General features: G+C 35.5%; 1 protein-coding gene across 1 annotated transcript in view; it reads left to right on the top strand.

Moving 5' to 3' along the window:
- The window catches only part of LOC136766688 (phospholipid-transporting ATPase ABCA1), a 287,811-nt gene that overhangs the window by 205,374 nt on the left and 55,181 nt on the right, over positions 1-27,256 (top strand). Inside the window, exons 33-36 of the mRNA XM_066720398.1 lie at positions 14,792-14,886; positions 15,386-15,491; positions 19,991-20,065; positions 21,015-21,184. Of these exons, the coding sequence (XP_066576495.1) occupies positions 14,792-14,886; positions 15,386-15,491; positions 19,991-20,065; positions 21,015-21,184 (446 nt within the window). The remainder of the gene's footprint in view (positions 1-14,791; positions 14,887-15,385; positions 15,492-19,990; positions 20,066-21,014; positions 21,185-27,256) is intronic.

Here is a 27,256-nt window from a genome sequence, read left to right on the forward strand (position 1 = left end):
TTGGAAATTACTGACCCCAATAAGGTCTGCAATCACACTAAAGTTGTCTACATTTTTTGGCAGAGAAATATTGACAGCAGTTTGAGTGATCCAGTCAGTGATTCAGTGGACACACTCCTAATCACTGATCACTGGTCCGCCATCTTTGTTAGTTATTTTTCCAAATATAAAACAATAAAATAAAACCTGTCTCTTCTGAATTCTTGCTCGTGCTTTGAATTATGCACGTGAACCTGTCCAGAGAATCGCGTGAGGCAGAGTGGAGAGCAATCGACTGACTTGGCAATGTTTCATTTGTCATTTCTTTCATGTCTCTGACATTGAAAGTGCATGGGTCATATAAATAATCTACACTCACATTAAGCAAGTTTTCATAAAATGTGTAATAGAAACCAATGCCCCAAAGTGACCACCACCGACTATTGATTGCCAAGGCACAAGTACAGAAACTGCAATTTTAACTTGAACCAAAATACACATCCATCATTAGTGTATAAGGAAACTTTAAATATAGATTGTTTTTCTCAGGTTGATTTACCTTTGATCTTTGTCATGTTTTAAAATTGGAAAATATTTTGTGTGTTTATACTGATGTCTTTAAACAGCTTTCCTTTTATTTTTAACACCTTGTTATTATTTTATAAACAAAATTATACATTTTGAAGTAGATATTCAATTTGTATCTGCTAGGAGTGAAATATTTACTGCAATAAACTAGCTCTTATTGTTTATTGTACTGCTATTGTACTGCTGTTACTGTATGATGATTCTTGAAATGTGTATATGTAGTTTAATCTGTAAGTCGCCCTTGGTAAGGTCATCTGCTAAGAAAAAAATTGTAAATAATAATAATAATAAATGAATTAATAATATCACCTGGAACTGAAGGTACTATTTTATGGCTTTATTTATGGTTAAGTTTGATTTTACTTGCTGTAAGAAATTACTGCTGTAATTAAATTCAGTTTCTTACACCAAGAAAACACAAGATGTTTCAACTTGTGTGAGCTTATCGAAATAGATATGTTTTTCTTGTTACAAGAAAATTCTTTGGGTAAGAATCTCAATAAATCTCTCTTGGTAGTGTAGGTCAGGGTTGTGGTGATCAGGCAAATGTATATGTGTGTGTAGCCAGTGCGAGTTGGAGCTTCCCTGCTTTGGAAGTTAATATTTGACCATTATCCTTTACAAACCTGTTCCTTGGGCAGCGTTAATGGACAGCAATCTTCATAGTTACAGTTGGATTTAGGTCAGGGTTCTGACTGGGTCACTCAATGACATTTACCTTATTGTTCCTTAGCTACTCCAATGTAGTTTTGGCTGTGTGCTTTGGATCATTGTCATGCTGAAAATGAACCTTCATTCCAGTTTCAGCTTTTTTTCAGAGGGCAGCAAGTTTTTCTCATGGATTTTTTATGCTTTTCTCCATTCATTTTCCCTTCTATCCTGAAAGTGCCCAATTCCTGCCAATGAGAAACATCCCCATAACATGCCGCTGCCACCATCACAGTGGAGATGATGTTATTTGCATGATGCACTGTGTTGGGTTTGTGTCTAACGCCTAATAGCTCAATTTTAATTCTGTCAGACAACAAAATGTTATTCCAAATTGGCTACAGAATCTCCCTAGTTTTTCAGGTGGGCTTTCTTGAGTAATGGCTTCCTTCTTGCCACCCTACCATACAGGTCAGATTTGTGGAGTGCTTGGGATATTGTTGTTACATGCACACTTTGGCCAGTCTTGACCCTACAACTCTTTCAAATTTGCCATTGACCCCCTGGTAGCCTCTCTGATCAGTCTCCTTTTTGCTTGCTCATTCAATTTGTAAGGATGGCCTGATCTAGGCAGGGTCTTGGTGTTGCCATACATCTTTCAAATCTTAATAATCATCTTCACTGTGCTTCTGTAAAATAATCTTTTTTTTATTTTCATCCTCTGATCTGTGTCTTTCAACAACTTTGTCCTGGAGTTCTTTTGAAAGCTCCTTGGTGCTCATGGTTGAGTCTTTCTTTTGAAATGCACCACCCAGCAGAGGGAACCTACAAGAACTGCTGACCTTACCTTGAAATCATGTGAATCACTAGACGTTAACACAGATGGAGGCTACTTATCATGGTGTGTGATTTTGAAGGCAATGGGATATTTTTGAGCTGATTTAGGATTGCTTTTACAAAAGGTGTGAATACTTATCCAACCAAACTCTTTTAGTTTTTATTTTTAATACATTTTCTACACATTTCTAGAATATTTTCTTCATTTTTAAGTTGTGGATTACAATGTGTAGATCAATGGGAAACAAAAATGAAATGATTTTACTGAAATGAAATGAAAAAAGTTGATAATTTTGAAAGACTAGAAATGTAGACTCCCTATAGACACTGTGCATATATAAATAAATGAACACTAGTGAGTCAAATACACAATATAATGTTGAAGGTATCTTGGATAAAACTGATGGAATGTTTTTAAATGCACCATACTAATATAGTGTTTATCCTACCCCTTGCTGTAACTTTAACCATATGTCTACCCATAACTTTATGAACCTAATTTTACCCTTTCCCTTAGGCTAGCCTTAAACCTAGCTCCATTGCCAAACCCAAAGTCTACCATTAACTCAAACAATAAAGCACAACAATAATGCTAATCAAAACCCCAAATATAACCTTTATCTTAACTATCACTTTATCATTTAATCCTCAAAGTAACTCTAAGCTTAGCCTACACCTTAAATAAATATATAAATAATGTATAATAATATATATATATATATATATATATATATATATATATATATATATATATATATATACACACACCAATCAGCCGTAACATTATGACCACTGACAGGTGACGTGAATAATACTGATAATCTCATTATCATGGCACCTGTCAGTGGGTGGGATATATTAGGCAGCAAGTGAACATTTTGTGCTCAAAGTTGATGTGTTAGAAGCAGGAAAAATGGGCAAGCGTAAGGATCTGAGCGACTTTGACAAGGGCCAAATTGTGATAGCTAGACGACTGGGTCAGAGCGTCTCCAAAACTGCAGCTCTTGTGGGGTGTTCCTGGTCTGCAGTGGTCAGTACCTATCAAAAGTGGTCCAAGGAAGGAAAAGCGGTGAACCGGCGACAGGGTCATGGGCAGCCAAGGCTCATTGATGCACGTGGGGAGCGAAGGCTGGCCCATGTGGTCCGATCCAACAGACGAGTTACTGTAGCTCAAATTTCTGAAAAAGTGAATGCTGGTTCTGATAGAAAGGTGTCAGAACACACAGTGCATCGCAGTTTGTTGCGTATGGGGCTGCGTAGCCGCAGACCAGTCAGGGTGCCTATGCTGACCCCTGTCCACTGCCGAAAGCGCCTACAATGGGCACGTGAGCATCAGAACTGGACCACGGAGCAATGGAAGAAGGTGGCCTGGTCTGATGAATCACGAGTTCAAGGTGTTGACTTGGCCTCCAAATTCCCCAGATCTCAATCCAATTGAGCATCTGTGGATATGTGCACCTTCAAACTTTGCTTTCGTCAAAGAATCCTCCATTTGTAGCAATAACAGCCTTGCAGAATTTTGGCAGTCTAGTTGTCAATTTGTTGAGGTAATCTGAAGAGATTTCACCCTGTGCTTCCTGAAGCACCTCCCACAAGTTGGATTGGCTTGATGGACACTTCTTATGTACCATACAGTCATGCTGCTCCCACAACAACTCAATAGGGTTGAGATCCAGTGACTGTGCTGTCTACTCCATTATAGACAGAATACCAGCTGACTGCTTCTTCCCTAAATAGTTCTTGCATAGTTTGGAGCTGTGCTTTGGGTCATTGTCCTGTTGTAGGAGAAAATTGGCTCCAATCAAGTGCCGTCCACAGGGTATGGCATAGCGTTGCAAAATTGAGTGATAGCCTTCCTTCTTCAAGATCCCTTTTACCCTGTACAAATCTCCCACTTTACCCCCAGACCATCACATTGCCTCCACCATGCTTGACAAATGGCATCAAGCACTCCTCCGGCATCTTTTCATTTGGTCTGTGTCTCACGAATGTCTTTGTGATCCGAACACCTCAAACTTAGATTCGTCTGTCCATAACACTTTTTTTCAATCTTGCTCTGTCCAGTGTCTGTGTTCTTTTGCCCATCTTAATCTTTTCTTTTTATTGGCCAGTCTGAGATATGGCTTTTTCTTTGTAACTCTGCCTAGAAGGCCAGCATCCCGGAGTCGCCTCTTCACTGTTGACATTGAGACTGGTGTTTTGCGGGTACTATTTAATGAAGCTGCCAGTTGAGGACCTGTGAGGCGTCTGTTTCTCAAACTAGACACTCTAATGTATTTGTCCTCTTGCTCAGTTGTGCACCGGGGCCTCCCACTCCTCTTTCTATTCTGGTTAGAGGCAGTTTGCGCTGTTCTGTGAAGGGAGTAGTACATAGCGTTGTACGAGATCTTCAGTTTTCTTGGCAATTTCTTGCATGGAATAGCCTTCATGTCTCTGAACAAGAATACACTGACGAGTTTCAGAAGAAAGTTCTTTGTTTCTGGAAATTTTGAGCCTGTAATCGAACCCACAAGCTGATGCTCCAGATACTCAACTAGTCTAAAGAAGGCCAGTTTTATTGCTTCTTTAATCAGCACAACAGTTTTCAGCTGTGCTAACAGAATTGCAAAAGGGTTTTCTAATGATCAATTAGCCTTTTAAAATGATAAACTTAGATTAGCAAACACAACGTGCCATTGGAACACAGGACTGATGGTTGCTGATAATGGGCCTCTGTACGCCTATGTAGATATTCCATTACAAATCAGCCGTTTCCAGCTACAATAGTCATTTAAAACATTAACAATGTCTACACTGTATTTCTGTATTTAATGTTATTTTAATAGACAAAAAATGTTTTTTTTTCTTTCAAAACCAAGGATATTTCTAAGTGACCCCAAACATTTGAACAGTACTGTGTGTGTGTGTGTGTGTGTATATATATATATATATATATATATATATATATATACCTTAACCTAGCCTTAACATTGACCCTGATTCTAACCCTGAAGGTAATATTTAACTAACCATAGCCTTATCCATACATGTACCCATTATCATGCACCCATAATCTTTATTGTATCTTTAGTCTTACCCTTGAGTTAAACATAACAAGTGCTAGTGAAAATGCTAGTCTTAAACACAACTCATGAAATACCAGAGAAATACCATTCGTTTTTTGCTGTTACTGTAAAGATTCAAGCAGATTAAGGGTATTGATTACAATTCACTTGAAAGAGAGTTTTGTAAAAGGCAATCCCTGTTTCTCACTGAAGCAAATGTATATAAATGAGATGTCTTGATGGCTTTAACAGATATTTTAATTACTTACAGAGCTAGAACTAGAATAGAATATAACCTAAACTTGTCATGCCCCAGATTAAATTAGATGGAGCTCATTTAAAACCTTCAGATCTTACTATTTTCCCTGATATATTGCCATATATTGCCTCAGCCTCTAAACCATAGGCACAGAACATTTGATTGTGTAGTTTAAGGCTAGGCACCACAAGGGGTGACAGGAGTGAATTTGTAATTTGTGTTTTCTCTGTAAAATGCTCCTGTGTCTTCCCTAGATTTGCTCTATGGTATAATGACAGAAATTGATATACGTTAGATTATTATAAATATTTTAAAAGCATTGAAATAATTTAATATGACAATAGCACACTTAAGTCTTTCAATTTAATTACATGTTGCCACCCTTTTGGACTGAAAGCAGTCTGAAGCAATGTGGTTGATTATTGTAACTCCAGGGCACACATAACTCACCGACTATTAGCAATATCAATATAGAGGTTGACAAATAAAATGTTAATGTGAATATTAATTTATATATATATATATATATATGGTTTGTTCGTTTAACAGTTGAGTTAATATATTTATAGGGGTTTTGTCATCTTCATATGCATTTGAATTTTAAACTTGCATACATGTTAAAATGCAGTCATGAACATTTTAATAATACAAACAAAAATGTACCTTATCCTGTTATTTGATTTATACCTGATCATCTCCTAATGTGCCCTTTTAAAATTTAAAACAGAATATATTTTTAAAATAATGCATTTCATGGAAGAAGGGTGAAAACAAGGTTCCCATGGAAACTACACGCATCATTACTCCTGTTATCAAATCTTTAATATTGACCAATTCAATTATCTCTTCATATTTAACCTTCATAGCTGAACAGTTATTTGTTCTTTATTTAAAAGCATAGACAAGCCACTGGTTGCTTTATTAGGATTGATTGTTTTTGCCACCATAAACTGTGCATGAAAAACTTTGCTTATTATCCACTGCAGATGGTCTTCGTTCCCGCAGTACCGTCTTTAGCTCTGGAACGTGTACATCATGTACCATGAAATTTAAAGACTGCTTAATCAGTTATCTTGTTTTCATAGTGAGATTGAAAATGGTAAGATAGACCAATGTGAAATATTCTAATACCATATATTTCTACATTTGTAGTTCGAAGTATTTATAAATATTATTGGAAATAGTTTTTTTTTAGTGGTAAATTTAGTTTAAAACATTTTGTTAATTAAACTATAATTATTTCTCAAATGGAACTTTTCAATTATATCTTTCAAAAGTTTGTTGAACACTGACAGAAAATGATTGACAGTAAAGATTCCAAGCGATTCCAATTAACTGTATAAAGTTATGAAGGGTGTGTAAAGTTGTGGCTGTTATATATATATATATATATATATATATATATATATATATATATATATATATATATATATATATACACACACACATAGAAATACATATTTTGTATAAAATTCTGTACTACATTTCCAAAAAAAGTTTAAATTAAAACACGTTCTTATGAAAAATAATAATAATAAATAAACAACATTTAAAATTAAAAGCTTTGTGAATTCCACCCTTAGGGGTCTATCTATACCACTGCAACACTTAATGCATTTAGGCAGGGGTAACATGTTCATTCAGGTGTTTCTAGACTTCAAGTTTTAGGGGGGGGGTTCAAAACGGTGTCCAGGATCGAAGGGGGGGCTGGGTTGGGATGGTGCTGACGGTGTTTTTTCCGGTGTCAGAACGGGTTGGGGGGGTTGCTGACAGTGTTTTGCGGAGTAACTTCTTCATTCTTGGATTCTTTTGTTGTATTATTTTTAGGGGGGCTGAGAGAAAATACAAGGGGCGGCTGACGGTGTTTTGTCGGACTGTTTCACCACGCCTTTACTTCTTAAATGTATTATTTTTAGTGAAGCTGAAGCCCCCCAAAATAGGGTCTAGTGACACCCCTGTTCAGAGCTCACATAAGCAAAGTTGTATCATACATAAAATACATTTACTTCTTAAATGTGTACATGGTCTTGATTCTTTGCAGTTAAATATTGTACTTAAATAATCAATATTAAACACATTAGAGTTTAAACTGATGCAATTTTCTCATGGTTCATTTACATAAATCTGAACCACCTGAAGTACATACAACACAAGTTAACAACATTCATAGTGTAGCTCCATAGATGTATCATTGTAATTATTATTATTATTATAATATTGAAAACTGAGCAATTTCTGGTTTATATTTGTCAATGGTGTCAGCATACTACCTGAGGCAAATACACAGTGCCTGCTAAATCTGGTATTCTGTACACTTCTCCTATATATCAAGCAGAAACAATTTTATTTGTACCAATTTCACATTTATTTAATTTTTTGTACATTTTGTATTTAGTATTAAATAAAGTGATTCCACTTATGTTCCAACCCAACAGAGCTGCCATATGGTGGTTAAATAGGAGCTATATTGTATTGTTATTTTTTCAACAGGAGGGATAGTTGTCTTTATCTTATACACATACATTGTGCATTATTCATGTATACCTACCTAAGCACAAAGAACCTTATGTACAGAGTACAAACATGTACAAAGTGTGTTAGATGAACTCCTGTGTTACATTACATTTGTATTCTGTATGTAGTTATATATATATATATATATATATATATATATATATATATATAATCTATCTATTATCTATCTATCTGTAATAATAGATGCTATAAAATGGTAACAAGTATTTATTTTCTATCAATACAGTGAAGTAATGTACAGGTTATTGCATTTAAGAAAGATTATATGTTCCATGTTCCTGTAACCTCCATCAGTAAGGTTTTAAATATGTGTTACTCTTTTCTTGCAAAAGGAACACACTAATCGCACATTGAGTATTGAATTTCTGCAGTTTTCTGGCTTTCCAGAATATTTTCTCTGTCCTTGTCTTTCATCATGCAGCACTGCTATTGACTATTATCCTGCCTTACTTACTCACACCCGCTAATGTAATTGTGCATTGCTAGACAGATTTAGGGTCAATTGAGTCCAGCAATGGGTGTTCTTATGCATTCCTTAATGATCTGAGAATATTCAATCAGTTCACACCCATCAATGATGAAAATCATTTCTCCTTTCTACCTATAAATTGTGATTTGCTTAGAATTTGGCCCTTTGTTTTCAATACTCCCAATACAACATTGTGTGTGGCAATGCAATTAAAACAACACACACAGTCGCTAACATGCACTTAATTAGCCTGACTAATGTAATAAAAAAACTGTTTGTACAAATATAAGTTATTTACTTTCCAAATTAGGCTGTTTGAGAAAGATTAAAGTTGCAAAACACAGTTAAGTTTGTGTGCTCTACTCAATATTCAGTTGATTTGATGTAGTCATTCTAATAAGACTTAAGAAATGTATACAATATTTAATTTTAAGTTATGACATCACTCCTCAACCAAAGAACAATGATACATACATCTTTTCACGCCAGTTCCTTATGCCAGGGCACTTTCAGGGGGACTGGTGTGTCATTTGAATATAGCATTTATCACACACAGAGTTCTACTCTCTAAGACACAAGTTTTGGAAAACTATATAGATAGCAGCCTTATTTTATTCTCCTCTGCCTGGATTGAGAAACATAATAAAGCTTCACACCCCTTGAGGCCCACATAAAATCCAAGCAAAAAACAATTAATTAGTGTCCGAGGCTTCTTTTGCAATTTATACTTGTATTTAGATATTTTTTTTTATGAGAGAGAGAGACCTATTACTTCCTTATATAAAGTATTTTACTGCACTCCTCGTGAAAGTATTGTCCCCTACCTAATTTACAAAGAAAGTGAAGCTGCGAGAGGTATAATTTGGTATGTTTGTCTCACTTGTCAGGGTGTCAGTAACATCAGTGAAGTGAAGGATGAATTCTTGGAAGTCAATTCTATTGAGGCTGTTTTTTCTTAACCCCTTTTCTCATATTTTTCTCTTCTTCTGTGTGCATGTGAGGGTGGGGTAATCAAATTATTATGTGGGTACTATTGATAGATAACATACACAGATGATAAAAAGCTATAACTGCGTGTGCAAACGTTTGACATTTGTTGAAAAACTAAAATAACTTGTTGGTAAGATATTATTATGGATCTGCTATGAATACTTATCAGTATTATTAGTAGCAGTAGTGTTTTATCAGTATATTATAATTATTATGGTATTATTTGAATTACTAATTGGTTATAATAAACCATTTATTGTGGATGATATGAGGTTAACAAGCACATAAACCTATACTTACATTGTCAATAGAAACAGATTGTAATACGCTGCTTACAAACCATCAAAACTAAAACAAATCTCCATTTCTCCTGCTCATTCAGAAGTTACTTGGGTCTGGGTTACATCAAAACTTTAACCCACCCACTACTAGCCAACTACAGACCTGAACTTGACAGCAGTTATATTTAGGCTATAAACAGAAGGAATCAACACCTGACGATAAATAAAGGGGCCACTGAGTACAGCTTTGCGTGTTTCAAAGTGTTGATTTAATCCCAGCCTTGGTCTCAATGCAAACCTCCCCATTGAGCATTAAACTTGTTAAAGTCTTTCAAACTGTTTTTTAAAAAGTGAACCCCTGTCACTTTGAAGCCTTACGGAACTACATAGTTAAGCCCCCTGTCCCATCTGAGTCATCTCTCCGTAAGCATTACTTTATACAAGGATGGCTGTCACCCCAATATGCTGTACTCTGTAATACACTGTGCTGTGTCACACTGTACTGTACTGTAAAACTTATATTACTTATAGTATATTGTACTACAATGCGCTGTACTGTACTGTGATACACTACATTGCATTGTACTGTAATATACTGTAGACTGTATTATAATTTACTGAACGTTGTGTTGTAGCCTACTGTACTACACTATAATCAAATAATTTGTAGTAGTATTAGTTGTAGCATTAGTAGTTGTAATAATAATGCTACTAATGATAAAAGGAAACAACACTTGGCATGTTCTTACATGCAAACTAAACAAATATTAGTATAAGAAAATCAATATATATATATATTTTTCAAAACGTATTTCATTAGCAATATTTTTTCAGCTGTGAACATAAGAACATGTTTCTTAAACTGACAGCTGACATGGCATGGAAGTTCTAACTGCTGTCAGACATTTTAGGCTCACGCACTGTATAAAATATGGAACCTTGTGGAAGCTTACACATAGAAAAGTAGAAAACAAGCTTCAGCAAGACCAAAGGATTTTGTCTAAATCTTAAGTGTTTGTGAAGAAAACAAAAAGACATGTGCACTACATAAATGATCAAATCCTATTTATATGTGGCATGTATTTAAAACAGGCAATGATCTCAATACACTGCTGAATGCTGATTACACTTCTGACATGTGTCTCATATTATTTAATGTATTTTGGACCTGTGTTTTCCATTGTTGTGGAACAGTGAATAACACAGGACAATTGGAATGTAAGTATAAATTCCCATCAGATCTTTTTGCAGCATAATTTTATATCCAATTAAATATGGAATGTGAAATATTTGTAATAATGTTAAGTAGAACTTAAAGAAGAATGGGAAGTTAGTTGTGAATGTTAATTTAAATATAAATACATTAAATTGGCCTATTAGAAACATATTTGTACATGTTTAATCAAAATGACTTATAATAAGCACTTCATCAGTGGAAAAGGTAGAGTGTAATAAAGTGCTGGGAATATTTCCTGAAGGGGATTAAAAAGGACCATCAAATCCTTGCAGGTAACCTCATATGAGAATAAAAGTCAAACTACAAACACAGAATGAAAGGGCTGCACTTAGTAGTGAGTTTAATACAAGTCCTTCAGAGCACATTGCCTGGAGCAAGATGCAGAATGACACTTGGTTAAAAAAGTGACATGCCGGGGGGGCACAATCTCAATTCCCTTAGAGCGCTGCTGCTGTGAGAAGCTGGTAGCTGCCAGCCATGGAAACTCGATGCGTCATCCAGCTCAGAGCATAAAATGCAGCTGAACTCTATAGTTCTTATCTTCATAAGTAGGAGAAATTGTTGACACCATCAAGAAGGGAAAATCAAATGCCAGATTGGTTTCTGGAGGCATAATTCACAGTGCTTTGCCAGCAAAATACAATGTGTTCTGATTCTATCTGAAAAGCCCTGCATTTGTTATTAACTCAGTTACTCAGCACATTGACTGTGTTTATAGACCACCTCCTGCTCATTACTGTCCAGCACCCACCTCCTGAAGGTTACCAGTTTAATTCAGACAAGTCATCAAAAGAATTCTCCATGTTATGACCAATGGGGCTGGGGAGGATGAAGGGAATTCTACTTTGCTCAACTCTTTCCTGAGATAAATGATTACAATAAAATAATAATAATAAAATAAAACATCTCAGCAAAAGCACTGGCATAGACCACATGTTTAATAAACAGAATCTACCATGTTTCTAATTGATGATATTGAGCTCATAGTCATTGGATAATATGCTCAATGTATATTTTGAATCATACAGATAAATGTACTACATTATCTCAGTGCACAAAAAAGTTACTGGATAACATTGCAAAAATATCAGTTGATCATATGTAAATCAAATGCTATATGGAATAAATATATACAATTATAAACAACATGTTTTTACACTGTTAAAACAGAAATATCTGTGGAGTTATGTTTGTTTCCAATAATAAAATTGATTCCAACAAAACATCAATAGACAGAAATGTAACGAACATCTGGGACATGCTTTGATTATAATTTTCAATTTACCTTATGCATTCCACTCAATAAGGAATCCCAGTATTATGGCTTTAACTCTAGCTGGCAGTCAGAGCTCCCCGCCCGGTGCAGAAATCAGGAATCGACATTAATTATCAGTGTGCTGTGCCAAACAAAGCTCTAAGTTCTCCTGGCAGCCAATAGCACTAGTACAATACCTTACATGGACTAAAGGGATTTCTAGTAACTCTTTGTATAGCTGTTATTCTGTTCTCCTATAAAATAATTATACTGACTTTTCCATTCTCTCTTAGATATCCATATTTTTTATGTTCAGGTACAACACTTTGTTCTGTGAGAAGAATACGCCTGCCTCTATGAAATGCAGGTCTGGGTTTTACGGTACTTTTATAGGTCCTTCAACACCTGAAGTTGCCCCCTAATCCCAAACTTGAATAACGCCTCTCTGATATTTCTCTGATGGGGGCAGACACTCTTCAAGCTCTTCTGATATCTGTCTTCACAGCACAGTTCTGCCATCTGAATCAAGCAAAAAATACATTTGGAGTCATGTAGCCATATGTCTAATACGGAAAAATAAGCCTCCTGCCTTCCAGAGGTACCTTTTGTTTTGGCAAAGCCTGCTGTTTCTTTTTCTGTTTTTTATTTTTTGTATTTTTGTATGAGCTGATGAAGGACTTCTTTGTATCAAACCAACCATTGATTCCCGCTCTGCAATGCTGGGCTGATTTGGGTGCCGGAACCTTAATATAACAAGCATGGCAACTGCAGAATGAATATCCACATCTCCACATGTGTATATCCACACGTAGCCATTTGATTGCTGGGATTTAAAGCATATGGTATTGAAATAAGAGAAAGGAGTACAAAGTTGCTGTCCATAGTCCTCCAGGGTAAATGCCACTTGTTAGATATTTGCACAATTACATTCATGGGCTTGCATATGCAAATATATTGTGGCTTTAAGCAAACGCATTCTTTCAATTTTCCCTTCTTAGCATAAATTGACAGGGAAAGGAATGCAGCCAGTGCAATTAACCAAATAATGGCACTTAGTGTTGAACAAAAACTCATCATGCATTAGTTCTGTTGTAATGTTGCCAGAGAAAAACATCCACTAAAAATGTGTAATTAAATTGTCTGCTTTTAACTCATTCATTGTAAAAACATTTACACATACAATACCGCTTGCTCTTTAAATCTTATTCCCTCAGCATTTCATAAGCGCAAGGAAAAGCTGCAACAATTTCAGTCTGAAACGATTGCTTTTGCAGTGATTTTTACACTGCTATCATATCTGTTCCTCAAGTGTCATATTTAAATTTAAAATTTCCTGATGAGAATAATAATGCTGACTACCAAGGAGGCCATTCAAAAAGGAATAATACTCAGTCCAGTCATGGCTGAGCAAACACCATTATATGTTATAAATATGTATTTGGGAAATGTGGTTTAACACAAAAGAACTTATGGATTCTCTTTTCTGAATAGGGAATTAATTATCACAGTATTGGTTTGCATATATCCATATCATTATAGGGTGACAAATAGAAAATGTTCAAACACAGTTAATCAGTACGAAGCTCCTTCTAAACAATTCACTCAGCTTGTGGTATTTACATACAGCTATTGCAATAATCCTAGAGGCAAACCAGATGATGAAAAGAAAGCTTGGATCTGAGAAGCTTTGGACCTAATAAATAGTTTTCATTAAGCTTGCTGAAAATAATTCTAATTATCATCATAATGCATCTTCTAAACTAAACTAGACTTCACCATCACATTTAAAGTGGATGCCCACAACTGCGTTGCATCTTCTAATTATGTGTTTGAATGTGTCTTTTTTATGCAGTGCATGTTTAATTAAAGGTTGCAGACACCACAGCCTGTCTCAGGTTTGAAATGAGATTCTAAAGGCATCTGCTCTAATTGACAATTATCCTCAAATCAGAATGGTGTCTCTAATTCCATATAAGTTATTTGCACATTTTTAATAGTATGTATGGCTTGGATGTGTGCAAAGCAGCTCGCTATTTTTAACAGGGGCCTAAGATGAATATGTTTTCCATTTTACTTTATTCAAAATGAAGCAGACTGTGTTCTGCTGGTATGTGTCAAGGAATTGAAAGCATAAAGTCCTCCTTTGCTATTAAACCAGCAGGCAAGAAATACTACTCCCGAGAGGTTTATGTACTTTCACAGTGTTATAGATTACTTTGCTGTGTGCTATACTGGTGAAATCACTGTTTTGATATCTCCTCAGCATGAGGATCATTGGATAGGACCTGCATGGACAGAAACAGCCAATTGATAACCAAACAGATAACCAAAGATGTCCATTGATCATGACTAAAACTTTACAAAGTGTTCTTACTTGAATTTGACATTTTAATTTGAAAATCTAAATTCATTGTTTCTCTCCTTCAGGTCTATGATTTGTATTTCTAATTCTTCTTCGTTATAGCCAGTAGGTTTTTTGTTAACGGTGTTGTTTTTAATAATAGAAAAGAGACATTTGCAGTCAAACAGCTTTCTTGTTTCTATTTTTGTGTTAAATATTTATGGCATGCTTGTCAGGGGTTTGCAAGAACATGCTACGTCTTAAGCTTTCTCTGTTTTTAAAGGAAGATTTGTCTCTCTTTTTTTTTTTTTTTTTTTCTTTTTTCTAGAGGATTCAGAATACCACGGATACCCTGCAGAATTTGACTGGAAGAAATGTGACAGACTTCCTTTTGAAGACATATCAGAAATCTGGCAAAATGAGGTATTCACACTACAGTACTACAATCAATCAGGCCCTTCAAAATGATTATAATTTTACAAGATTACTAGAAACTAAACAACATGATATTAATTAGTCTTTTTATTTTTTTTCTCTCTCTAATTCTTTCTTCAGTTCTTATTTAATCTTATTTTTTTAACTTCTGATATGTTGTCATGCTTGTAGTTGTTTTTATGTGAAATAGCAAACTTAATGTGGTGGGCTAATACTGAATTTGCAAGTAATCGTATTTGCCAGTAATCATTTTTTAAATAGTGCCTAAAACTTTTTTCTTATGTACTTAATTGCCATGGGCAGGAGATACCCCTGTTCCCAGATTTACACATAGTTTGGCAGCCATTCAGAGGAATGAAAAACTGAAGATTAATGTTGAAACCTTGGTTACCAGTCTATATATCCGTTAGTATTCTACTGCTGCAAGACCTGTACTGTTCTTTTTGAAGGTTATTAACATGGAGCTTGAATGTGTTGTTCCCTAAAGATATGGAGGGATTTCGGTCGGAGGAGTCAACTCACAAGTCAGAATGAATGAGACTGAGATTGCAGCTCTTCTCGGGGAGTTGAAAAACATCTTCAATTCTTCTGAGGTATGAAATTGAAATTCTAAGGTGAAATCATCAGGCACTGTAAGATGCAGTGACTTTTCTTTTCAGTGTGTTGACTAAACACACATTGTCGGGAGTCGGTGCCTAAGTTTACAGAGCTGAGGGACGTGTGAAAAAAACAAAAACCGAAGCAGATCTGAGGGCTAGACCAAATCAAAGCATTAACCTTCCCGCGAACCACAAAGTGCAAACCTGTACCCTAATGTGGTTTCATTTATTGTGCCTTTTAAAAGTATTCACCCACCTGCAACATTTCCACTTTTTGTTGCCGTCTGAGTTTGCTAATGATAAAGAAACAAATGTTGATATTATGTAAATAAGCTAGATATTCACGGAAATTTGAAGATTCTCAATTGCAGAACTCTTTTCTACAGCAACCCTAAATCAGTTCAGTTACAAAATACTTTTTTGAAAGGTTACAACACTGACTTTGAAATATCGTTCCGTGTCTAAGATGGGAGGCAGTGTTCATACATCAACAATATCCCAGTCCCTACACACAGCTGGCCTCTGTTTGTGAGTGGCAAGTCAACTCCATCCCAGTTGTCAAGCGTGGTGGTGACAGCATCATGTTATAGGGATGCTTCTCATCAGCAGGGACTGTGAAGCTTGTCAGGATTGAGGGGAAAATGGATGGAGCAAAGTACAGGCGAATCCTACAGGAAAAACATGCTTGAGAATCTAAAACTCAAGTACAAGGCCAATACATATTTCCTTGTCAGGTTTTTGTGACATTCAGCCTCCTTAACATATAACATTATTTAGTTTGATAATTAGAGTTTAGAATTTATAACATTGGTTTACTTTATTTTTAATTAATCAAAATGTGAAAGTTTTGTTATGGAGTGAAAACGCAATAGGATACAAGTCTGTAATTTGCGATTTGCAGCTTGGTCAAGGTTTTGATGTGGTCTAGGCCTAAGTCATTCTGCTATTGCTTTCCTCAGAGCTACAGTTGGGTTTGGTAGAATCTCCATATTTGTATTGTCAATCTGAAGTGTGGGATTTACAGATGTAGGTTTCAATAGTATCTACTTTTGTGTTCTGTTTCTCCATTTGTACCATTGTGTCACGCAGTGTCTCTTTTTTACCAAGTGTTGTCTGTAATTGCAGGTTATTATTCCTTCATGTCACCACTTTATTTGGAATGCTTGCAGTTACAGGCAAACAACAAAAACCTTAAGTCTTTAGTCTTCAATCTTCTACCATCTATCATACTTCTTGCTTTGTAGTATCAGTGAACATGCTCAATGCTGAGCCTCTACCATCAGCTAGTCATATAAAAGTGAAAAATGTCACGCTAAAAATAATTAGTTCAACATTATGTTTTTTTCCTTATGTCAAGGGTAGGCTTTTTGTTATTGTTTTGTTATATAATATTTCCTTAAAGGTAAACTCAAAGGCATTATGATCAGTTTCTGCAATATTAATAGAGAAGCAAATGCTCAACAAATCTAAGAAAAAGATATACAGGTCAGCCCTGATGTTATATTAATTTGAAGGGTAAGCTCATTTAAGACACACAAGTATGCTATATAATATTAAAACTGCTGCATGGTGCATATCCAACATAACCTAGTTCAATCCCAGCAATTATAAATGGAGCTCTATAGGAAAGGTTTGCACTTTTAATTTACTTTTTCTTTGTTTAACTGGTATGAGATTGCACTGCCCAGCGAAGTCATTATCATGATCCTTTCTTATGCTTCCTTTTCGGTTGTGATTGTGCTCTGGTTAATAATGTGTGAAACCCTGTGAAAGCCTCCATTATGTGTGTTTCTTTATTACTTTTGTACATGTATGCAGTATTTAAATAAGGGCAAGAACAGACATGTTTACTAGTTTTTAAGTTTGGTTTATGTTTTTATGGCTTGTTTGCTGTTTTACTGTTTAATTTAAAATCATACTGTATATCTGCATAAGAAAAATCCTTATATGTGGTTGTTATCTTTGTTACTAAAACAGCACAGTTCTGACAATTTATATGAAGGAATTTAACAGTGGTTCACATCTGGGTCTGCTCTGTTTATTCTTATTTTTCCCTCCAATAGTCATACCCTCTCACCCTACAGAGAAGCAGTCGTGGCGTGCTGTTTTTTTTTTTTTTTCCCAACATGACCAACATGCTTTTCAGCTGCTTGACCACAACTGTTATGTAAACATTATTTGATTTTATATCAGTCTATTTTTCAATAAGCTGTGTGGAGTTACTACTGAATATATCACTGCATTGCTTACATCAATACAAGTTGTCATTTGTAAAACCTGAAAGGGATCAAACTGCGGTGCAACTGGAATCTTTTTTTTTCTTTTCGTCTTAAAATAAAATATCTTCCTTATCCATGTCTTTTTTTTTTCGTCAGTTCACGATCATGTTTTATTGTATTGCGCATTGAATCGCATGCGTTCGGATCCCTAACACTGTTCCTTCCACGGGCCATTTGACAGACTACCATTGTCCTTGAGGAGTGAAAATGCATTAGGGATTGGATTAGCTGCTGTAAATGCTTGCTGTATATTCTGCCCTTTCTCCTAACAGCATGCACATCCAATTCTATAGCTAATCCTTAAGTGAACTGCCTGCCAGATAACTAACTTAACTGCCAAGCTACACCAGCCTCCTTTTTATCCCCTTCTCAGTGAAAAAACAAAACAAACAGCCCAATAAAAAAAAACAATTCTCAGTGTATGAAAAGAAAAGCCTGATGGCACAACGTTGGATCAAAGCTAATTACCTAACCCTGTTCTTGAATACTGAAGTGAAGATGACTTATACACTTGCTAGTCCTATTTTTTCTTTCTTAGTATTATTAATGCATTCTGCTGGTAGTTTATAAGGATTAGAAGTATATGCGCATGTATTTCCCAACAAATATTCACATTTTATTACCGTATATCTAAAATCTGTTAACCTAGGAATAGACGGTGAATCCAAAGGAGGCTGGATGGAGAAAAAGAAACGTGAATTTGACAAGCTAATATTCTGTTATTGTTGTAAAATACCCAGTATACCATTTTTGTTTTAATGACATAATGACATATTTGAAATAAATTCAGCTGTACTCTCAATATGAGCATAACAAATTAGCTTTGAGCTATTTTGCACTTATTATTTGAATAATAATATTTTTTACATCAGATCTATAACACTATATTCTGAGTACGAGTCTTTGCATTTTTCAGTGTAAATCTGTAAATCTAAAGCAGATTTTGTAGCAGATTGAAGCATTACTACTAGATACAGTTCATCTGAAGACTTGTCTTGCTATGAGCCTTTTTTCAAGAATGTTACTTAATTAATCAATGTGATGCCTGAAGAAACTAGCAAAGGAGCGAGCAGTGCAAGAGACCCGTTGATTCTGTAGTATTTAGAATAAAGTCACCCAATTCAGCAACTTTCTGATTTGCATCAGCAGAATTAGTTAACATCTTTCACCTAAAATTAAACTCAGCTTGTAAAAAACACCATTACCTTCCATGGTGTTAGCTTATTTCTTGGCTTGCTAAGCATAGAAAAAAGAAAACACTTTCAGAAAAATGTGTTCCTTTTCATTTTCTGACTCCAGTGAAATGTATTATCAGTCTGACCAAGGGGTGGGGAGCTATTTTATATTTAATTATAATTGATAACTTTCAAATTAGCCATTTTACTTGTTTGGGTGATGTAAAGGTATTTATTGTAGCTCTGAAAGGGCAGCACAAGCTGCACCAAGATTCCTGTCGCAGCTGGTGTCCTGAAAGAGACACTATAGTGCCATCCATTCAGCCAGGTCTTAGAAAGGGCCAATGAAATGGAGTCGATTTGCCTCATTGTGCCACAGCGGTCTATATTGGCACCAGGTGTAAATCTGTATGTTTCAGCTCAGTTCTCCAGGGCTCATTAGTTTTTCAACTTCCATTGATATCACAGGCTGTAAAAAAACAAAAAACACAGGACAGGACATTCATCTCCTTTGTATTATTTCATTCACCAGCAATAAACAGAGGTGGAGTGACAGTTGGCATGGGTCAAAAAAAATCTGCAACTGATAAACATCCTAAACACAGCAATTGGACTCTGTGTTCCTCTTAACAGCCATTTTCCTCCACACTGTGCATAACATAACAATACTTATCACCAAATCCCAGGCTGCACTCCTGATTCCTAAAATGGCGTTGAGCAACCCTATCCCGATAAGCCACTTGTCTGGTCCTCATAGCTATGCTGTATAGATCGGGAGGGACAGCACAAGTTGGCGAGGTTTCAGAAGTATGATTAGAAAAAGACAGTTGAAGCCCTGTGTGGTCAAGATAGCGTGGGGTACACTTGTAAAAACTGTTAAAGATATGCTGTCTGGTTGAAATGAATGCAAAAAGATTATAGTTTCTCATTTTTCGTTATGCTTTACATTTCAAAGGGAGATGTGTTTTCCCATGTGTGACCAATTAAAAATGCTTTTTCTTGCTCTCCTTTTCTTTTTTTTCTGTTTTTTTTTTTGTAGGGAAACCTAACTGATCAGATGCTGGGGAATGCAGAAATGTTCATGAAAGAACTTGGAACAAAGGATAATGTTAAGGTACCTAACCAATTATGTTGCTGTGTTGGAGCTTAGTTTCAGTCGAATGCTTTTAACAAAAACCGAGCTGAGGACTGAGTTTTTCAATACCGTTCTAGTTATTTATTGTAGCTGGCCTGTTGGCTCTGCCAGTCTTTTTTATACTCACTCTTCCATATCTTATGTTATATTATTAGCACATTCTGAACTCTTTTGCTCCAGTTAGTGTAGTAGACTTTTGAGAGTTTAACGAAGCACTTTAGGTAACAGTGGGCAATGTGTGTGTCTCATGAAAACTGAATATACCAGTACACTTGTGAACACAGTTTAGGCTTTCCAGTTAAGCAAGCAGTTTGTTATGTTGAATAGGATAGAGAAGACCCTACCAAGCTCTAGGTCTGGGACTGATTAAATAAGCAGTGGGAAAACTATAAGCTAATAATTGTTCTTCTGTTTTGAGGCAGTTAATAACAGCCTGCTATCCCATTGTTCAATTAGAATTTCAGTGGGGTTTTCTGATCCACATGAGAAGCAAGGTAGCAGTGGAATCTGATGAGCATCTGTTTTAGATGAAGTTATTCATCAATTCTACTGGAACCTGCTGAAAACAGAGAAAACATCTGTGCTGGGGGGACATACATATTTTGGAGAATAAGAAAATAATTGAAGATCTCATCAATAATGTCTTATTTTATATTTCAGTTCGATAATTTGAGCATGTGGAGGTAATTGTCAGTAGAACATCATTATAGATATAAAGAGCCCAAGTCGAAACAGGATCCAGGTCCTGTCCTGATAGGATTAGTTTACCGGCAAGGAGGGATTTTAATGTTAACAATGTAAGCTTGTAGGACCATTTGCTCCATTGTAATTATCATACAATTTTCTTTAAATATATGTACGTATTTTTTCTCTCCTAGTTAAACAGTGTTCCACAACCATTTGATAATTTTCTGTGTTTGTGCTCCAGGTCTGGTTTTACAATGTGGGGTGGCATGCTATGGTTTCATTTCTAAACGTGGCCAACAATGCCATTCTGCGGGGGAATTTACGCACAGGCCAAGATCCCAGAGATTTTGGCATCACGACATACAATCACCCACTCAACCTGACAAAGGAGCAGCTGTCTGACATGGCTCTGTAAGTGCATTCTGCTTTCTGCCTTTTCAGATGCAGGTGGGGAGGAAAAAAAGGTGTAAGGCACCAAGTCAGAAATACTAGGAACAGCAAGAGGCACAGGTCAATCCTTTTATAGCATATAATTTACATTTTCTTGTCTGAGAGTGCTTGGAGGGAGCATGTGAAACTAGAATCTTTTTTCTTTTATCATAATGTACAAGTAAGTAAAGTAAAGCAAAGCCTACTGCTACCCATAAAAAAAATAAAAGGTTAATAAAAACATGGATAAGAATATGCATTTTCCTAAATACTGAAGACAAGAGATCCTTGCATATCTTCATTGTAAATCTATATGTTTAGCTGATTCTGTCTCTAGGAAGAAGAAGGTCTTCATGTGCAGCAAAGAGTAGACAAGTATTTAATTAATGAGTTTATGTAACACATTTTTCAAAGTAATTAGTACTGTTTCAGTTGCTTTCGATTTATACATCAGACAAGTTCATAGCCTTCCCACATCGGTATGCATTTCATGTTTATCTCAGCTGTATGTCAAAAATATTGTCACATATTCAGGAACCCGGTATTTCAAGACAGATCTCGTAATTTAATGTGTATAAGTAAGTATCATAATAGTGTGGTACTTACATAATGTAGCAATCAGGAATCTGGACCAAGTATGTGAATTGTAAAGCATTAAAATGTTCCCTACCGTTTTGGTGTTGAAAACAGGACATTTAATTTCTTATTGAATAAAATACATTTTTTTGGCTTCTGAGTCATTGTATTATGTATTAATACCCATATGGGGATAAGTATGAGATGAACATTGATTATTCATGAAGGTGTTTGGTCTTAAATTCATGAGGCGTGATTTTATGAAGTTAAAGGGCAGATCAAAATGATTCATATTGTTGACAATAAGAACAAATGTAAATAACAACTTTAAAATGTTACAGAATGTGAATTACAAAGTTAAACTTTGGTACTAAGACTCTCTTGTACTTTTGTTTGCAGTACTTTTGTTGAATAACATTAACACTCCCTCTTGAGCACAAAATTAAAATAAACAGTTCACTGTAGGATTTATCTAAATGATAAAGGATTCTGTAGGATTGATCTAAATGATTTTAAGATTAATACAAAATCCAAAGGGAAATGTATATTCTAATACATCAAAGTCTAGCTTGACACCAATTAAAAATGTCTTCCAAACTTCCTGGCTTCAGTGCAATATGACGTGTGTTTTGTCTGACTCCCAATGAGCTGCAGCTAAGTTCCATTGTTTTACTAGAAAGAGAAATGACAAATCGCTAGCTTGGGTACCATTGTTTTAACATTGTACAATGACTTGTAGAAAATGTAGTTTTAAATCCCTATGCTAATATTGTAATATATAACTAAGGTAATGTATCTAAATATGACATAGTCAGTTAAGCTAATTTGTAAGATTTGTTTTCTTGCTCATTATCAAATGTGTAGATAAGTAAGTATCCTTTCATCAGTTATTTTCTTAAAAGTGCATTATAAATTCTAATACAACATCTTCTAGTATTCTTTTAGTATAGCAGAGCCCAGCTCTGTACTGGCATTGTTGCATAAGTAAAGGTATTTATTTATTATTCAGCGAGATTGACAAGAGTGAATCAGAAAAACTGCAGAGGAGCAAGGCCCAGCGATAATTAATGCAGTGTGCATTCTGTATAGTAAGGCTAAGCCCTTTCTCTCTTGTGGTCTAACCAGCCACAAACAATTTATTAGCACTGATCTGTGGAATAATTTGAAATTCTACTGCCTAGCAAAATGAATGTCAGAAGTAAGAGAGAAAGAGCAAAGAGGATGAATGAATAAGAGCTTGAACCAATTTTCTTCACACCATCATGTCATTTCATCATACCATGTAGTCAAGAGGTGTCATCTGCAGACATGTGTGGTTTTAATGTTCTCAATTGTGCCCATAGTGCACACCCTGTGGAATCATTTGCCTAGTTCACTATCAATATGCCTTCCTCTGTCTATACTATAAAAAAAATAGAAAAACAAAGTGACTTGGAGACATAATGAAAATACAGCTGTCAGATGAGCAATACAGATAAGAGCTGTCATACCCTGAGATAATTCCATAGACTCTTAGTTGCTGTGCCTTGCTGTTTAAATAAGCTAGCATTTAATTTGATATCTTATTTACTCCTAAATAGACACCTGAGAAACAATTCCAGTATAATGTTAAAGAACTGATTGATAAACACAGTATAAGATATGGTAAACAAGAGCAAGCCTTAGTCTGAAGCTGACCATACCACACAGGATTTGAACTGTAATTGGCCAATATAAGCCAGAGGGAAATCACCAAAGCACTGGTTATTGCACTATGGTTATTGTTCAGTTCATGACAAGCCACAAGACAAGTGCTAATTTCCATCACAGACCCAAGAGTTTCGATGTATGTCAGGGTGCACTGTGTACCAAGAAAAGCACTAAAATACTGGAGATGGTTGTTATTTGTTTTTTTTTAGTCAATGCATCATAGTAATGAAATTCTGTCTTATAGGCCTACACTCCATAACACTTCCAAGTTTTGGATCATTATGAAATAATCGTTATGATGGCATACAGTTACCTTTCAAGTCAAGAATACTATATAGGAGGGGCATATGCCCTGGATATGCCCTTCCTTTTTGCCGGAAGACAAGAGACTCTTGCGTGACCTTGCAGCCTTTGAATAGCAGTATTCTCTTTTTCAGATAACCAGGGTTGCATCTGTCAGCTATCGTTGTTCCCAAGACAATATCTCAGTATGAACCTGCTTTAAGGAAAAATAAAATGTGTTTAGAGATGTTTTAGATTGTAATTTACCTTGGGCTTTATATCAACATTTTATGTGAATGTTTATATCTGCTAACATTCAAATCAGAATGAAACAAGGAAAGCAATAACAATATGTTTTTATAGCCTAGTGATTTGTTTTTTCTACCCACTTCCGCCACAAAAAAGCATTCTTTTTTTTTTTTTTAAACATGTTTTCCATATACATATTATGGTTTGTGAGTCCCCTCTGCTGAATAATAAATGTGTTGTCAAGTGGGCATATTTCCTAATCCATTCTTGCAAAATATTATAATTCAAAATTGACTTCTGGCATATGATATTTATTAACATACAAAAATAAATGGGGGGGCCTTCATATCTCAATTTTTAGTCCCTGGTTTCTGGTTTGTGATATTCTCCTCAGTTTTGTTGTCATCTAATCAAATAAAATGCTAGAAAGCTTTAGTGGATCAAATATGCATTAGTCATGGTGAGACAGCTTCAATGAACCTGTTGGAATTTGGAGCTGCACACTGTGTAAATGATCTAATATTTATATGCCCTAATTGAATCCAGCTTGCAATGACAAATGCAGTACCTTGCAAATGATGGTAACTTATTTAATATGTTAATTACTCAGCAGGTTGTCTGTAGAAGAAACAGTGAGTGTACCTTGGCTCTGTGATTAAAATGCAGTTTCATTCATGCCTAATTAAGTATACACTGCAAGGACATTTCAATGGTAGAATATTTAGAATTATTTAGTATAATGTCAATATGCCTACCATGTAGAGCTATAGGTGACACATGAGGCAATTTAAATATTTTTTTTACGTACTTAAAGTGTAAGTCTCCCCATTTTTAAGCTCACGTTGTTATGCATCTTTATGTGTTGGTGTAGTGTATAAGTAAGATCCACTTCCAGATCGATGCTATCATGTAAGCAACTTTGAAAAATTTCAAATGTAAAACATACCCAATTTGGCAGCAATCAGTTTGATCACAGTGCACTCCAACATTTACATCACTTGATCAATGCTACTCGCCTACACTGGTTTGTATGATTTGGCTAACGCACAGTAATGTATGCTACAGAATGTGTGTGTTCTCAAGATAAATAGTAACTTTTTAATTCCAGTGCAATCTGCACCAAGTATTATGTCTAACAACACTTAGACACACACAACCATGTTTTAGAAATAGTAGAAGTTATGATTTAATGTGTTAAAGAAAAATCCTTCATTGAGAGTAAAGCTGACATCAAATTAAATGGTTTGTGATTGGTAGGTGTGGGTGGGTCTTGGCATATCCACACAAAACACAAAATCCACACAAAAACTCGACAAATCAGTAGATGAATTGCTTTGACTATGATTCCTTGCCTCAGAGTCCCTAACTCTGTGATACTCATTACTGATTCTGAAGACCAAAAGCTTGTCTTATTCAAATAGCTTTGGCTAAAGACAGTGGTGTTTGAGGCCAGTTTAGTGTGAATCAAGGTGAATCGAGTCAATAAGTAATTTAAACGAAAATCTCTCCATGACCCAGAATGGTATTACCCTGGTAAGTAGGTACAGGGTAGTCCAATACTAGACCTTACAATCAATTTGATTCCTGGAATTTTAAGCAGCAAGCAGGATCCCTAAACCCTCTGAAAAACCTATGGAAAGACTGATACTTGTCAACCCCTTGTGTAGGCAGTGCTATACAGAATACAATAATACAAAACAAAACATGCCAACAGAAAGTCCACAGTAAGAATCAGAGTTTTATGTGTATCTTTCATTTTTGTGAACTTGAAAGCCCCCTGATCTCAGACATAGAGAACTATAAAAATAAAGGAAACAATTTTATTCAAAGAGACTTGCAGCATTTTCAGAACTGACAGAATATTAAAACAGATATGGCAGCATATTCCGGTGTGCCTACAGTATGATCTGCAAAAGCTCCAGTATATTCAGCATAGACAGATCATTTTCTGTAGAGTAATATCTCTTGAAGGTGGATGTTTTGAATGTTCTCACTGATAGCTTGGTAAATTAATGTTAATTTTATTTGTAAAAACTATTAATATGTTTTACGGGATACACCCGATTGAATGTGTACAATACAGTTGTGGAATACATTTGAAAAAAATCTGTCTTTTCTCCTTATGTTATTCATATTACATTTTAATTTCTAGAACGCCATGCTGCTAATCCTCTCAGCATTCATTATATTGTGACCCTGAGCCTTTAACTATAACAAGCACAAGTCCGCCTCATCATCCCTTGTATCTCTGCCCCATAAGTGTGTGGCTTACTTGCCTATCTATTTTGTTTAATTTAAATCAGATTTAAATCACACACACGTCAATACTGTGAATCGGAAGGGAGAGAAAAAGAGTGAGAGTGTGTGTTTGAGAGAGAGAGAGACAGAATGAGAGAAGGGGGGATTTAGAAGGTTGAGTTTGCTTCCTCAGGATGATGTAACATTGTATCATTTAACAATGAGAAACAGGCACGTTTTCCACCAGCACTGTGGTTTGTATATCAAACAGGATTTTTGAAGAGTGCAACTGACCTTTTATCACGGGCCGCATATCCAAAATATTGATTAACTATTTCTTAAAACGGGCCACATATAGTTAAAAAATATTTGTATTCAGGGTTTTTGCAATACTTGGAAACTTCAGCTGCAGTACATAGGCTACAATTACCGTTTCATCACAATTCACTTTTACTGTAATCACACTCAAGGACAGTAAGACAAAGCAAAATAAAAATTTACTTACTGTGTTTCATTGAGACTGCTGGGCATTAACACTTTGAGAGATGGTTTCAAAATCAGAAACAAGTGAAGTAACGGCTGATCCCAGCTCTGCCTCCATTTTCTTGTCAATTAGATGGCATCTCAGTTTAGTTTAATCATCCACATTGCAGAAAATGTTGATTCACATGTTTATGTTGATGCAAACACTGACATGATTTTTGCTGCTGCATTTCTTCGACTAGATTTTTCAACGCATTACCACATTTCTAATGGTATTTCTGTCAGTGCATGAATCACGTTGCAGTGTAGTCACTCGCTAACAACTGTGACAGTTGTAGTTTCTCGATGTTGGTCCCATAGTTCCTGGCTCATAAATAATTTGTATTATCTTGTTCTATCAATTACCATCTTGTGTCTCTGTAAATGTATTTTCTGTAATATCTTTTATATTTTGAATTCTTTTAGCATTTTTTTGGAGTGAAATGGAAGTAATACATGGGCCATGGGTTGCGTATCCCTGCTTAAAGTAACAGTAAT

The sequence above is a fragment of the Amia ocellicauda genome, chromosome 13 (assembly GCF_036373705.1).
Source record: "Amia ocellicauda isolate fAmiCal2 chromosome 13, fAmiCal2.hap1, whole genome shotgun sequence".
Classification (NCBI taxonomy): Eukaryota; Metazoa; Chordata; class Actinopteri; order Amiiformes; family Amiidae; genus Amia; species Amia ocellicauda.